Source organism: Podarcis filfolensis (assembly GCF_964270895.1).
Source record: "Podarcis filfolensis genome assembly, chromosome: 3".
NCBI classification, from domain to species: Eukaryota; Metazoa; Chordata; class Lepidosauria; order Squamata; family Lacertidae; genus Podarcis; species Podarcis filfolensis.
This window is the reverse complement of record NC_139606.1, coordinates 66487256-66504241: the sequence shown is the minus strand read 5'-3', so window position 1 is coordinate 66504241 and position 16986 is coordinate 66487256. Positions and strand designations below refer to the sequence as shown.

The window sequence follows — 16986 nt, the reverse complement described above, 5'->3', positions numbered from 1 at the left end:
AATTAGATAACTTAATGGAAGATAAGGCTATTGATGACTACTAGCTACGATGGCTATATTTTCTACCTTCTACCTCCATGTCTTCTACCTTTCTCCCTATATTTTCTATGGTTGGAGACAGTATACCACTGAATACTCACTGATGAGAATCACAGGAGGGGGGGAAAGCTGTTGTGCTCAGGTTCAGCTTGCAGACTTCCTGTGGGCATCTGATTGTCCACTGTGAAGACATGGAGTGCTGGAATACATAGGCCTTTAGCTTGATCTTTTGGGCTCCTCTTAAGCATTTATGCACTAAGGAAGCAAGCATTATGCTTGTGTAGTCCTCTCTCCACTGTGCTCTGCTTAATGAATTATGTCTTGGTTTACAGCAAAGCAATTTAACATTATATCTGAACTGGGAAACTATGGTTTGCACTTGCCCTGAAAACCATGATTGTAAACTAGGGATATTTCTGATTCTCATCAAGACCCTCCAGAAGTCAAAAGTATGTCAGAAAGAGCAAAAAAGAAAAATGTGGGCTGTAATATGAGAATGTCCAGAAAAATACTTCCTATTTTCTGCTAGGACTAGCATCTGACAAGCAAATGTTTGATGGAAACCAGATGTGTCTCAGTGGTAAAATAGAAATATGTCTAGCTAATCTCAAGATAAAGCAGGCACGCATTTTCTGCACTTTCCACACCAACAGGTCCAGTTCTTCTGTAGGAAAAAGTAATGTGAGAAGTGGCCCCTTGACTCATTGGTAAGCCCTCTCTTGTATTTCAGTGATTTAGCTAGTCTGGAATGCAGAAGAATTTACCTGCTTTGTTTAAGAAAGAGTTCATCTACTCCTATTACCTTGTGAACATTTTCCTTCCAATGAAATGCCCAGCCCCATACACCATCACAAACCAGTCACCTCTAAATCAAAGAGACTGTATTATTTTTGAATCCACAGTATTGATTTGTTAAGAGTTTTTAAGTCTTACAGACTTTTTGGTGTACAACCCTTTACGGTCTTCACCTCATTTATACCCGGATCATATTTACAAAGGAAGATGCTGTTGTTGAAGGCTACCCAGCAAGCTTGACACATGCCAGAGATTTGGTGTCCATACTCAATTTTCAACACTCTTACACATATTTCAGCACTTGTTTTTTGCTCCCAAAACTGCAAGTTATGCTACTGTTCTGAAGACCAACATTAGTAGTCTCCAACTTTTATTTGTTTTGGTATTAAAATCCTTACCTGATGAGTTCCTGGTACCAAACATTCCTTCTGGTCTACGGTACTCTAAATTCCTAAGCTTAAAAGATCTAGGATGCCTACTGGGCCAGGTAGGTGTTACTATTGCTATATAAAGCCCTTAACAACTCAGGATCAGTTTACCTGTGAGATCACTTCATCCCATATATGCCCACTCAATTGCTTTGATCTGCGGAACTGCCACTTTTACAGGTGGCACATAATATCTGTTCCACATTTGTAAGAAATTAATTTTTTAATGTGGCAGTGCATATACTTTGGAATTCCCTGCCAATTGATATAGCTGTACAGTCATACCTTGGTTTTGGAACAGCCTAGTTCTCAAATGGTTTGGCTTCCAAACAATCAAAACCTGGAAGTGACTGTTCCGGTTTTCGAGTGTTCTTTTGGAAGCCGAACGTCCGATGGGACTTCTGATTGGCTGCAGGAGCTTCCTGTAGCCAATCAGAAGCTGCGCTTCAGTTTTCGAACGCTTTGGAAGTTGAACGGACTTCCGGAAAGGATTCCGTTCAACTTCCAAGGTATGACTGTACTCTTCTTGCTGCCTGCTAAAATCAATTGTGTTTAGACAAATGTATTTGGGTATCTAGAACACTGATGTGTTTTAATCTGTTTCAGTTTTAGTTTTTTAATGTTTTAAATATCAATAGGTATATAATCTGCATGAAATAAAAAAAAATCCTAATTGCCACCATTATCCCTACTGCACTCTCTCTCTCTCTCTCTCTCAAATAGGCCATGAAACAGACTATAACAGACTTCGACTATAAACACTGCGTCATCCCTGACATTCTCCAATCAAACTGTTTAAAAAGCTGTCTTAATCAGTAGGACAAAGCTGTTTTTAAGAACATCAGCTTAATTGGACTGTGGATAAGGCTACCCAGCACATTTCCCCTTCCTGACTCACAATTGGAATTAAGAGAGCTTTGCCTACACAAAATCATTATTAAACATGTAAAAAGTGAATATGTTGTCTTAACAGCAGCTTTTGTATATAGAAAGAAGGAAGTAACAGAGCATTTCCTATGAGCCCAAAACTGGATAAGCTTTAACTGCAGGGAATGTGCATATGAAAGTTTTTGAAGTTATGCCTCTATATCAAAGGGTTTCTGAAAAAACAAATACAATCTTAACAATGGAGAAGATGAAAAGCTCTTTATAACATCAACTGTAACCATATATACTGTTCCCTTTATAGCAAACATAAATTAAAACAAAAGCTACTGTTAGTACTACTTATTTAAATCCTCATGTGACTTTTTGAAAACTTGTATCAGTACTAGTATCAGTCAAATACACTAGAACAACTAAAAATCTGGACTTAAAAGCAGCTGATCAGTCAAAATCAGTATGTCAAAGTTTCACCCTGAAGATTGTCAGGTAAAGGCACCATAGTGATGGGAAAAACTATAAATAATATGGGTTGCAAACATGGTTGGCATAAAGAACAGAGGCTGAAACAAATTTGATGAGATTTTGCACTACCATCTATAATGAAAATAAATAAAACTTCATTTCTGAGCTATGAGGACTGCAGACATATGCCTTTTAAAAGTGTGATTCTATTAATGGACAAGATAAGAAATAGGCATATAAGAGGCTGTGGCTCGGCAGCAGGAGCAGGTGTGCTCAGGCAGAAAAAGTTTCTAACATTCAGAGGTATCTCCAAATTCAGCAAGCAATTTGGGTATATTAAACCAACATAAAAACACCGAAACATTTACACAATGATTGAGAAACTTAAGTTATTTGGACTTTCTAACAACAGGATGAACTTGCTGCATGTTTTCTTTGCAACACAAACAGTTTGTTCGGGGCCTCTCTAGAGATATCAACTATTAGTAAGGGAGTGAAGAATGAAAACATAGACTATTTCAAAAACACTGGGCCTAACCCAGTTCACCTTGGATACAACACCACACACAAGATTCCCATCGGGTTCAGAAAGCCCCATTTCTTCTAAGGGTTTGCACACAGGGGCTGTTGCAAGAAATGAAAGGTCCATGAATGGATATTGTGCCCCCAACTTGACTTCTGCACATGTGCTCTACAACTTGTATATGCTCCAGAACACAAGTAACTAAAAAGGTACAGAGAAATAAGGTTGGATGAGGATATGGGAGGAGCACATGTGCTTCCCTTTCCTTATGTAGCCTACACATGTAAGCACTTAGGTGAAGGCAGGAAAAACAGAGTCATATTGGACAATACACGCAACCTATGCATGTTGGTACAGTACCTGCAGTGGAGCTAGATTGAACCTTTACTATTACAAAGAATCTGTAACATTACTGATTATGATTGAACCAGGCGGTGAGGGCCGCTCTATCCAGGCACCTGCTCTTCTCCAACAGGTGGTCATTACTATCAAAGCTGGAAATGCCAATCATTTGTTTGGGGGAGGGCATCCCCAATTAAGGAACCTGGGATCAAAGTGTTAAATTAATAAAGTGATGTTTTGTACTATAGGAAAGGGCTCAAGGTACCAATTTCCTTTTGTGTATCCCATAGTCCTGGGTAATCTTCCATGTCATTATAGGCATCTACTTACCATCTGTTATGACTGCTTCTCCCTGCTCCTTTTTCAGCTCTTCTGGCTTAAGGCTGAGCTCCACTTGTTCTTCTGTAATTCCATTAATAATGGATATCTGTCCATTCTTCTGTAAAAGCTGCACAGGCCAAGGGAGAGATTGGAGGAAGAAAAAGAGCAACAACTTTTGTAAGTCAAGCCTTGTGCTAGGGGGGGAAAATCACATTTACTTTTTTTTCTTCAGAGATGCTTTATCATTTATAAAATACATTATGTGCTACAGGCTGTATTAAAATATTGTCGACCCACATTTCAGCATAAACTGCATTTTTTAAACAAAAGTGTAACGCTAGACATCTCTAAAATCTTTTAAAAGTATGAAATACAGGATAGCAGAATCAAGCACAGATCAACTTGCTCAAAATAAAACATCACGGGTCAACTCTCAGGATGAAATTTGTGGGAAGTCCTATGTACAGTTAGTATTTATACTCTTTACTTTATTGGTATTCAGGCCAAATATGGGCCCTGATAGCTTTAGATAATGGTGGGATGGGTGTCATAAACATTCCTTGTGTCTCTCTGACTTCTATACCGCCATACAAAGAATTACATGATACACGGTAAAAAGACAGATCCTTGATCTACAAATCAAGAATTTATTTAAAAGTTTAGGCTATTCCTCAAAGAAAGCACCAGGTAAAATAAACAAGAGTACACAATAAGTCATTATTTATGACGACTCTACAATGATACAACTGTAACCATATTTTTTTTTATAATATTTTTATTTTTTCCATATAAACACAACACAACAAACATAAACATACAAAGACAAAACCAGAACAAAAAACATGTATCATTTCATATCCTAATTTCTTATACCTTTCTTCCCCGACTTCCTCATGCCTCCCCTTTCTGTATTCCAAATTCTTATCGATTGTTCAGCAAATCTTCCCTTATTTTAGTTTAAATTTAGACTATTCTTCCTTATTCTCCTTGTCTTAACCATTACTAATAGTAACCATTTACTTTCCATTCCATCATCATTCTAACTTTCATTAACTTTGTAATATTTCTTTAAATAGTCCTTGAATTTTTTCCATTCTTCTTGCGCTGCTTCTCTTCCCTGGTTTCGGATTCTGCTCGTCATTTCTGCCAAGCCCATGTAGTCTATCACCTTCATCTGCCATTCTTCCAGTGTGGGTAGCTCTTGCGTCTTCCAGTACTTCGCAATGAGTATTCTAGCTGCTGTTGTAGCATACATAAAGAAAGTTATATCCGTCTTTAACACCCCTTGGCCGACAATACCCAAGAGAAAGGCCTCTGGTTTCTTGGGGAAAGTATATTTAAATACCTTTTTAAGTTCATTATAGATCATTTCCCAGAATGCCTTAATCTTCGGGCAAGTCCACCAAAGATGAAAAAATGTACCTTCAGTTTCTTTACATTTCCAACATTTATTGTCAGGCAAATGGTAAATCTTTGCAAGCTTGACTGGGGTTATGTACCACCTATATATCATTTTCATAATGTTTTCTCTTAAGGCATTACATGCCGTAAATTTCATCCCGGTGGTCCACAACTTTTCCCAATCAGCAAACAAAATATTATGACCAATGTCCTGAGCCCATTTAATCATGACCGATTTAACCGTTTCATCTTGTGTATTCCATTTCAGCAGCAAATTGTACATTTTGGACAAATTCTTAGTACTGGGTTCTAACAGTTCTGTCTCCAATTTTGATTTTTCCACCTGGAAGCCAGTTTTACTGTCCAGTTTAAACGCTTCATTTATTTGATGATAGTGCAACCAGTCTCTCACCTTCCCTTTTAATTTCTCAAAACTCTGCAATCTCAATTTGTCCCCTTCCTTTTCCAAAATTTCCCAGTATCTTGGCCACTTGGACTCCATATTTAACTTTTTAACTGCCTTAGCTTCCATTGGCGACAGCCACCTTGGAATTTTATTTTCCAGCAAGTCTTTATATCTGACCCAGACATTTAATAGTGCTTTTCTGACAATATGATTTTTGAAACTTTTATGTGCTTTAACCTTGTCATACCACAAATATGCATGCCACCCAAAAATGTTATTAAAACCTTCCAAATCCAAAATGTCTGTGTTTTCAAGAAGTAGCCATTCTTTCAGCCAGCAGAAAGCTGCCGCTTCATAGTAAAGTTTAAAGTCTGGCAGGGCAAACCCCCCTCTTTCCTTTGAATCCGTTAATATCTTAAATTTAATTCTGGGCTTTTTGCCCTGCCAGATACAACTGTAACCATAGGCAAGCCAGCTATATGCAAAAATTTAAAAACTGTCAGAATATATTGTTTATCTTCTTACTGCGGAAAAAAAATCACAAAGTAAAAGTTATGACAGCATATTTACTTCTCTAAATATTTTTGGATTAATGATGCACAGACTCTTTTGGAAAGGTACATTCTCCCACAGCACTAACTTTGTGTGTCAATTCAATTTCTCCCACTGCATTAGCACCTCAGAACTACTTATTTTACTTTGCACTCACATTAACTGCCTCATTTCTCAGAAAGATCTGTTCTGCAATTTAATCCAATTATGTCAACTATATTAAAGCAGTGTTCTCAATTCCATTTGGAATGACTCAACTCAGTCAGATTCAAAGCAATTGTTTTGGAACATGGCTGAGAAGCACAAAAACTTAGCTAAGAACACACAAATGAGGAATACAGGAAATAGCACTATGTCAGTTTGATATTATTTATTCATTTATTGACATTTTCTGCTACCTTTGTTAAGGAGAGGTCATACTATATTTAATCCTAACAAAACCAAAGGCTTATCCAAAGTCGCTCACTTAGCTTCATGGGGGAAACACGGATTTGCATAACATCATTAAAAACGCATGCTGCATGAGCCAGCAATTCATTTACTGCTCACTTGACCTCTATGTACTCTTTAACATTTGTGTACTTGGGTAACTTATTTTCACACCAAGGATCACTGTCTGAAATTTTCATCCTCCCAACACAAAGAACACATTGCTTAAGGTTCTTTGCTTGATGTTTGTTTACATTGCAATAGTCTGTTCAACACTGTTTTTTGCAGCCATCCAGACAGGCAGTTATGGGAAGCAGTGCACTGGCATTTAGATGCACGTGCACTAGAGTCAAAACGCAACTTCTAGAAACTTGACCAAGGACTGGAATGAGAAGAATTCTAGTACATGTGCACACACTAATGAGATATATCCACCAAAGGCAAAATAGGGATACTTGTTTTAACAAGAAAATAAAGTAAAAACAGGGACCGACTTTGGTGAGGATGGCTGAAAGCTTTGAGGTTGCTACCAGATGACGTGTTTCTTGAAAATTCATCCCAGGTTACATGATGCGGGGGGGGGGGGGGGTTTACATGATGTCAGCTGTTTACTAAGCACCGGTTCTGATTTGTTTGCAGGGAGGGTATACAAGGCTGCATCATGCAAGTACTTATCCCACATTCTCCAAAGTGTTTTCCTGTCACTTTCTTTACTGGAAAAGGTCTTTTTTTTTCTTCTTTTTGCCAAATACACTTTAATTGTACAACCTGAGTTTGCCGGTATGCACCTAAATCTAATCCACAAAAGAACAACAGTTTGGAAATGCCCAGAGGTCCAGGGTTATTCCTTCCATATTCATACAATACATAAAAACTATGGGTGGTACCCAATTGATGCTCTTGGGCTCACAGAAGAGCTTTCAATGTAGTGAAGGAATCTGTTAACAGAAGATGAGAGGATTTTTGCCTATTCTGCCTGCAGGCCCTAAAGCCATCTTCCACCTTGCACCAAGCAGATTCCACCCTATTATTTTCTAAAGGGAAAACTGATGAAACAATTGGCTTTAAAACACACAAACAATGAATTGTATTCAAATGGGTTGCATCCTTCTAAGAATGGAAGGGAAACTAATGTCTGCTGACTTTCCATTCCGCCTTTGTTCCCCTCAACTTACCATCTCCTCAAATATAGCATTCAGAAACTCAGTATTAGCATGCTGATGAATGTAGCAAGCTTTGCCCATTATTCTCAGAGAATCCGGCAGATATAGCTATGTCTTCCTCCACTTCTAATCACCATCATTCCCAACATTCCTCATGCCAGACCCAGGATCATTCCAAGGATTCCACATACCAGGCCCAAATGCATTAGTGCTAATTTTGCCTCCTTGTCTTAATCCTTCTACATCAGTTCTACTACAGATTCCTAAAATAAGCTAGATCCAGCTGTCTGAACAACTGATTAAACTAAATGGCATACTGAAATATTTTTCCACACTGTTAAAACGTCTGTGTTGATAGATTACTCAGCTGCACCATACCCTGTAAGATTTGAAAATCCTTAAGTGACACTGTAGTAACCATTTCAGTATTGATTATATCACCCTAGGTTATAGACTGAAAGCAGTTCAGCAGCAATGGAAAGAGCAAAATAACAGCGAGAGTCTTCAAACTCACACATTATTTTTAAAAGCAACAAAAAACTAACAGGAGAGAGAGCCTTTCCGCATGAGCCAAAAAAATCTAACACTAATCAAATCCAACCATTTCCCATAAAAATCAATCCATTGCAAGCAAGTAGTTAGCCTCCATACGGTCACTATAAAGATTTTACTGGTAAGAAAAAAACAGAAGTGCTTCAAGATCAAATGAGCCCAATCTAAACAAAATCACACATTTCCTCACATTCTTGCCAGTTTTGCTTGCTGCAGCAGGCATTAGGAAGAAGAAGATGGGAGAGCAAGAGGCGAAAGGGTTGAATACCCCCCCCCCTGCTCTTTCAAAGCTCTGGCAGTGGTGGCTAGGCAGTCCCAATTCTAAATCCACACCAAATAACTATCCTAGTTTAATAGTGAACTAAAAGAGCAACCTGAATAATATATCTCCATATTAGCTACCCAGGCGCAAGTGCATAGTTCAAGTGAGAAAAAGGGCAACCACACCAATCCACTGTTTGGGGGTATTTACTGGGTTTTTATATATTGTTTAAATTTTATTACAGTTTAATCAATGATTGTATTTTATATGTTTATATGTGTATTGTTTTTATTTGTGTAAGCCACCTTGAATCCCGGTACAGGAAAAAGGTGGGATATAAATAAATATAACAACAACAATAATAATAATATGACAGACACAATCCAGCTCCCCTTGCCTTTCTTAGGAGCAACTGCATCAGTAAAATGTTCAGGAGTCATGTGGATGATTGGTCTCTATTCAGATTCCTCTTGTAAGTCACTTTGATTTACTTTTGCTTAAAAAGTGGTTAGTAAGTTTGATAAATAATAACAAGGCAATTGTAGTTCTACAATGTTCTTCAATGTTAATGAAAACAGTAATAGTTATTGATTTTCTTTTTTTAAATTAACAAGCATTTCAGATAGTTCTAAATCCCTTAGCTCAGAAGTGGATACAATATATAATTACTATATGGTTATCAAGGGTATTGATAGTTATTCCGGTGGAGATTACAAAGATTTCAAGGAGCTAAATACAGCCAACAGATATACACATCAGCAGGCCCAAAAACCAGTTAGAGAGCATCCTCTACCTTTTGTGAGTGCTCAGTCACTGAACCACCCTGGTGAGATCACCCAGGCAACTGTTTTCATTACAGAGGGGATAATTGTTTTCAAGCACTCAAATTGTTGGCCCAAGTTCCTGATAATCTGCAAAAATCTGCCTATTGGATGGTGTTTTTAGTCTGACATATCTCAGAAGGTTCCTTACCCATGCTTTTGTGAATGCCCTGCAAATATAAAATCATCACACTCAACACAGAAGACTGTTGATGTTGGATGTTATATGCTCAATCTTTTTAGGATTCAGCCACAAAACTTGCACAATTAAACAATGGGAAAGTAACATTTAATATGCCTGGCACTAATAAAGCACAAGAGGAAGAGTTTTAACCCCATGGGAAAAGACCCATGCTTTGTCTTAATTTTTCTTTGGCAGCTTCAGTCACCACAAAATAAAAAAAATCTAGTACCAATACAATAAAAAAAAGCTTGTCATATATCAGAGCATATTTTTAAAGAGCACAGGATGCTCTTAATATGGTTCACAGTCCAGAACAGCCAACCCTTTTGCTTGTAAACTGATTTGAAGTAGAAGTCTCCATTTTTCTGTAGGATATAAAGCAATAGAATTGATGCCCCCAAGACTGGTGAAACAACATTTGCCATAAAATAAAAGCAATGAAATTAAGCAGTTAAGCAATAAAAATGATGCATCAGATGTCAAGGAAACAAACAAGTATCTGACTTTTAGAAGACATCTGAATGTAGCCATTTAGGGAAGTTTTTAATGTTTTGAGGTTTTATTCTGTTTTAGTGTTCTGTTGGGAGCCACCCAGAGTGGCTGGGGAAACCCAGCCAGATGGGCGAGGTATAAATAATGATGATGATGATGATGCAAGTTTCAGGTGAGGTGCTATCAGAACTAAATTAAAGCACACAAAAAGATTCCTCAACGTGTATCAGTTTGGCAAGTCAAGAGAGTTAAGTACAAACCTGAACAATATTTATGAAATTGCATCCCCCTTCCAATGCTGCCCAGTTCTTCCAGCCCTCCTAAGAGAAATGTGGGACATACTTCTGCATAATCTTCACTATTGGGGCATCCTCTTAGAATTACTCTTCCAATGCTACTTTGCCTCTATCTGGTTCCTACACACGGATGCATGTAGGAACCAGGTAGAGGCAAAGTAGCATTGGAAGAGTGATTCTAAGATCCTGAAATCTACATATTACTTCCTGACTGAGCTGGTCTTGCAACAGGGAGAGGCCCACCAGCTTGCTCTCCCATTTAGCAACCTCAGTGAAACTGGTATATTTTCTTTAATCTTAACTAAGCACTAGTCCAACCACATCTAGAGTATTCATGTCCAGTTCCGGACACCACATCTGAAGAAAGATATAAACAAATTGGAAATGTTCAGAAGAGAACAATGAATACAGTATGGTCAACATTACGGAAAGCAGGTCCTAGGAGGAAAGGTTGGACGAACTGAGTATATTTAGTCAAGCGAAGAGAAGACTGAAGGGAACATGATAGATTTTAGTTCAATATTTCTCTTACTTGCTTTTGTTTCTTATGTGTCAACATTTTGCTCTTAGCTATTTGCTGATTTCTCTCTGGATCAGATTCTGAGTTTTGGATCTGGTTCTAACTAGTATCTAGAGTAGTGGTTCCGAACCTGGGGGCCAAAGAATTATCCCAAGAGGTCTGTGAAGCCCTGTCCCGAAGCTTACTTTTAAACAGAAAGTTGGTGAAGAAAGAAAGCTGTGGCAGGATTATCCCTGCATGCTTAGGTACATGTTCAGGTTGCTTCTGTCTGCCAGCACTAAGCACTTTCTTCCTCCTGTGCTGGGGCTAGCTGCAGGGTGGAAAAAATGGGTGAGGAGGACTGGTGGAGATATCACCACATGTTCAGGCAAATGCTGCCTATCAGATAGAGGCAATCATCTCCTTTGCCCCATATGCTGGCGCTTGCTTTAAAAAAAAATAAGGTTGGGGGAAGAAGAAAGGAGCAGCGGGAGTATCCATTATACATGTTGATTATGTATTTGGTCAATTAACAGAACCTAAAATTAAAACAATCAGCATGTGGGGGTCTTGAGATTAAAAAGGGGTCCTCATAAACATTGGAACCACCTAGGGCAGAGATTTTCAAACTTTTGGGTCCACAGCTCCCTTGACCAACTACATTCTTTCTGCAGCTCCCCTGTGGGACTCAGGAACCCAGTTATGTCACCCCTTGCCTGCAGAGCTGGCAGCTTGCCACCCTTTTTTGAATACCCTTGTGGAGTGTTCCCTCAGCTTCCTCTCCATTCCCTTCTCCTTGGGAGTCCTCTGGGCAGCAGCCGCCGCCCCTGGTGTCTGAACTGCCCCCTTGCCCCATCCTGAGGTGCCTCCTCACGCTGTCCCACAGGGGCTTGGGACTTGTCTGTCCATTCCCAGCAGCAAGGAATGCTGGACTGGCTGGCTGAGTCCACTAACTTGCTCTGAGCCCACATCAGCTCCTGGTAACCAGCACCCCCTGGCCAGCCCCAGAGGCACTATTTGCCTGCAGAGCTTGTAGCCAGGGCTGCTGCACCAACAGCCACACAAGCCTTTGGGAGGCAGAGACATGAGAGAGCATCAGAGGAGAGAGAGAAGAGAAAGGAGAGAGATCTCAATAGATCCCAAAGGATTGGAAAATCTGGTACCATCTAATGTTTTAAAATTATTGTGGAACGTTGGTAAAAGCATAGTTCTTCTTTGTTAGGGATTCTTTTAGAAAGGAAAACAGAGTGAAATCCACATACGTACAACTTTAATTTTGGTGGGATCAGGATTTTCTCCAAAGTAGCTGGAGGACAAGACACTCATTATTTCAGAGTTGTACATGTGTAGATTTCAATCTGTCAATATTTTTGAAGAACTGTTAACCCACAAAGAAGCTTGGGGTGGGGGGGAAAGAAAATAAGTGTTTCGAAATACTCTTTATTTTTTGTGGCATTAAGAAGCATTTTTCAGAGTCTGGCAACTATGTGAAAGTTTACTTTAGAACTAGTGAGCAGGAAGTGAAGCTAGGAATCATTTGGAAAAGGTATTAAAAATAAGGTTTCATATCACAAAATGCAATAAATCTATAATCCCAATAATATTTCTACAGCAATATGCAGATTCCATTTCTGTATTAAGATAATGAAACAAATTAACACTAGGGCACCTTATCTCATCTTTATTACTATAGCCTAAACTCTTGATGGTAATAATCAGGAGAGACCACTTCCTATATGCCATCTAGTGCCAATTCACAAATATACGAAACTTGCACAATTAGAAACATAGGAAGCAGGGGTAGCTAAACATTTTGACTCAGATGGTTGCATTGTCTTTGGAGCAAACTCTCTGGGGCTGGCCACATCTGAAAATGGACAAGCATGCAGTTAAACACTATCATGACAGGCCCTGACCCAACATTGGCCAACAAATCCTCTGAAGACCTGGTTTGCATGATTTTCAACCCAGGTGACAGAGCCTCCAACACTAGCCCTGAAATGTCCACCTCCAAGGAATACCCTAGAAGGACCCTCTGGGTAGGTTCCTGACTTACCTCTAGCATAGGAACCACTGGCTGAGTTAGATGTTGAGTCACATCCAACCCTTGAGAGCAGAAATGCCAGAAAGTCCAAGCTCAGGCAGCTGGTTGATGATGGGAGGGCACATCTGAGAGTCCAATGTCATCATGTGACTGTTGAGGAAGCAGCTGCTTGTAAGTAACAACACTCCTCTCAAGGGTAAAGACTCATACAGCAGACTCAAGAACTTGCAGTGGGTGTTGGAGGTGATCTGAGAGACCATGTTATACACTTGTACCTCTGGTTACGAACTTAATTAGTTCTAGAGGTCCGTTCTTAACCTGAAACTGTTCTTAACCTGAGGTACCACTTTCGTTAATGGGGCATCCCGCTGCCGCCGAGCCGCCAGTGCACGATTTCTGTTTTCATCCTGGGGCAAAGTTCTCAACCTGAGGTACTACTTCTGGGTTAGCGGAGTCTGTAACCCGAAGTGTTTGTAACCCGAGGTGTTTGTAACCAGAGGTACCACTGTACCAGGCTTCAGTTGGAACCTGCCAGTTACTGGAAACAATGCAGGTCATCTAGTTTCTTACACCTGAATCTGACTCCTTTGTCTTGCCATGCTTTTTTCTGGATCTCCTCAGTTGTTCATTCTTGCCTATTGATTCTACTCCTGAGTTATGTTTAAAAGGAACAAATAAGTACGGCTGCAACCTTCCTGTTCACAGCACAAATCCAAGGTGGCTTTAGCACTGAAAATACAATCCCCTTCTCTTAGCATTGTTCAAAGATATGTTGACCTCATACTCATGTCTGCCAGAATTGATAACTTTCCCATTTTTTCTTTTTAAATTGGCACTCTACATTCTTAACAAGTTTAGCTAGTGCAGAACAAGGAAACGAGGGTGTCACGTTTTGGTTTCTTTTTCCAAGCTAATGCCTCTGTAACAGCAGGAGTACACACACATGTGCAACCCATCTACTAGGAATCATATTTTTATCGTTTCAGTTTGTCTTTTAGTAAAATGCATTTCCAACTGAATTGCAGAGCTGGACTTGAGTAGCACTGTTTTACCTTCAATTTTTATAATGTTTCAAATATCCCATATCACATTTCCTTTCCTGTCTAGTAAAGAATAGCACTTGCCAGGTGAACCTAATGTCAAACAAGCAATATAATATTGCACTCTCTTTTCTTTGTAAATTTATAGATGACAGCTTTGGGATTCAGGCAGGGCAACAGAATTCTACCTACTCTGTGGTATAAAAGTATTGTTTCAATAGCTTTTAAAATGACATAGTCCATCCATTATAAGTTTTATTAATGTGTAATGTTTTATTATGTTTTTATATATGCTGGAAGCCGCCCAGAGTGGCTGGGGTGGCCCAATCAGATGGCCGGGTACAAATAAAAGAATCATAATCATAATAATTCATTTTTATAACTATATTCTCAAATATGAACTCTTAATACTATGCAAAAGTTTTACTGTATGGTATACTGTATTCTGAACATGCTAAATTCTCATTTCTGACATTCAAAATGTTCCTGATAGGATGTCTCCTGGTTAGGAAAGGCCTTGTTGTAATTAGACCACAGGTGTGGTAAAACATCACTTAATTTATCATATGGAAAAATAATGATTCTATAAGCCAAATATTTTAAAATGTAACACATTATTTAATCTTGTTTTTGAGAATTGGTGTGTAGTGCTAAACATATGATTTATGATTCTGCAATCTCTCCCACTTTTTACCTGTGACAAACTGCAACCTGAATGAAATTATGCACTACAGATAATTCACAACTTTCCTGAGTTTAACATGTATGATTTCAACATTAAGTAGTTGAAAGCTAGATGGTTGAAACGGCACATGGTTGAAACACATGGAAGGCAGAGTTTAAAAGCTCTTTTTGTGCATCTGGTTGACACAATAAAGCCACCAGAAGTCCATGTGCAATGCTCAGACATCTCTCCATTTTTGCAAAAGGAAGCAACAGAATGACTGACAGCTATCCAAAGTTAGGCCAGGAAGGAGCAGACACACTGTCATACCCTAGACTCCACTGGTTGTGTTGGCCAGGATACAAGGTGGAGGTGGGTTTTTTCATATTTGTGCTATGGCAGCTCCCATCTGGCATAGATGAGTGATGTAAGGATTGGGCCCTTGGGAGATCTGCAGGCACAGCTGCGACTTCCATGGAGGCTAGGAGAGAAACACTGATATTCCATCCTAATCCCTCCAGACATCAACATCAAGGGGGGCAAGGGATAGGCATGAGCTCAAAGCCACATTTCTTCATCAAGATGCATGCAGACAGTCTTACTAATGTTCAGACAAAGTAATTTATTGCCTGGAACAAATAACTCTGCAAAAGAATTAATTTAAGAATGGGCAGCATGGGAGACATTATAGAACCAGGATTTAAAGTTTACAGCATGCGATACTGTGAAAGAAAACAATATGAAAATGGTGTGCTGTTGGTATTTAACCTCCAGTAAATTAGCTAAAATGTATAAATCAAGATCAATGCATGCTGGAAATGTAAAGAAAAAGAGGGCACCCTTTATCACATGTAGTGAGCATGTTAAGTAGTAAAAGAATTCTAGGAGATGACATATAATGAGTTGAAAAAAATGTTCAAAATAACCTTTTCTAAGAAACCAGAAGCTTTTCTTTTAGGAATTCTAGGTGCCGAAAATCCAAGTGGCCAGAAGAGATCATTTATTAATTGGTGGTGATTTTGGACATTAAGGAAATGTATATAAAGCTGCCTGAACTTTTGTTAGCCCAGAGATGGAAAGAAAAGACAGTCCCTACCAAAGAAGAATGGCAGATAAAACTGATGGTTATGCTGAAATGACAAAACTGACCAGAAGAATTAGGAACCTGGAAGATTTATATTTTAATAAGAAATGGGGAAAGTACGGTATATATTGTATCTTAAAAAACTATTGTAAACAATTAAAATCCTTAGTAGGATTAAATAATTAGTAGGATTGATATAACACTTGTAGCTAAAAACTGAATTATGGATTATTTATAAACTTGATAAAATTGGAGTAATAGTGGAGATGCAGGAGAAAATGCCAGCACAAGGACCTACAAAAGGGGGAAGGGAAGTCAAAGGGGATTCAATGCTTATATTTTAAATGTGTTCTTTCTTGTTGTTTGTAAACCTGAAAATGAAAATGTGTGTGTGTGTGAATTAATTTAGGAATGGATGGGAATTTGTAGAATAAATCCAATTATAACTTTAAAGATTGTATCCACATAAGAATAATCCTTGATACATCTGAATATATAACTATGGGTGGATTCCAGTGCTGTTTTCATTGTGCTCGGGTAACACTGGGAAACCATGTGGGTGGGGATTACATACACCTCTGTCCTACCTTAGTATCTATTTATTGTGTTCTAAATATTTTCCAAGCTACCTCAAGAATTCTGGTTAATAGGTACAAATAAATATTACTAAATATAACAAAAGATACATTTCCCAGTTTTGTTCAACTGTTATTTTCTTTTAGGTTTACCTTGGCACTAAAAAAAATGGGGAGGGGATTAGCTGTAAGAATGGACCACAGAGAATGTGAATGCAGTAAGAATGGAACTGCATTGCCTCAGCCACATCAGAATTGCTTACTAAGAAGGCTTTTAATTATGCATCTTCTCCAAGGTCAGCTAAAAATACCACATGTACCCTTCACATACAAAGAGGAGAGATAAACAGAAAGCAGGGGTTCCCTTATAAAATATGTTTGTGTGTCTACAAGAAAATGCGAATGCTTTGCAGAGCAAGGGTGTGGGTCAAAGCTTCATTGCAAGTACTGTAAATAACAGTACCAGATTCCAAATATAATTTGCCTGTCCTAAATCTGTGTTATTCTAATCATCAGTTACAAAACAAAGGGGAAACTGACTTCAAGCTCCCTGTGATTCTCACCTCTGCTAAAGCCACTAAAACGGATACTGACAACAGCCTTACAAGGAGAAACCACAGACAAGGAACAGTTTATTGATTTGGATGTATTTAGACATTCAACAAAGGAAAGCATTTTCAGCTGTTCTGTAAACCCATGACTTAACTGTGTCTTTAAACAATCCGTG

At 38.7% G+C, this 16986-nt stretch overlaps 1 protein-coding gene across 3 annotated transcripts in view; it reads right to left on the bottom strand.

Annotated features, from left to right (window-relative positions):
• AKAP12 (A-kinase anchoring protein 12) overlaps window positions 1–16986 on the bottom strand; it is a 65040-nt gene that overhangs the window by 23093 nt on the left and 24961 nt on the right. For all 3 annotated transcript variants that reach the window (XM_083607924.1, XM_083607921.1, XM_083607922.1), the window contains exon 2: window positions 3805–3922. Coding sequence is in view for 2 of the 3 variants with exons in the window: in XM_083607921.1 (XP_083464047.1) it covers window positions 3805–3922 (118 nt within the window). In the remaining variant the exon portion in view is untranslated. The remainder of the gene's footprint in view (window positions 1–3804; window positions 3923–16986) is intronic.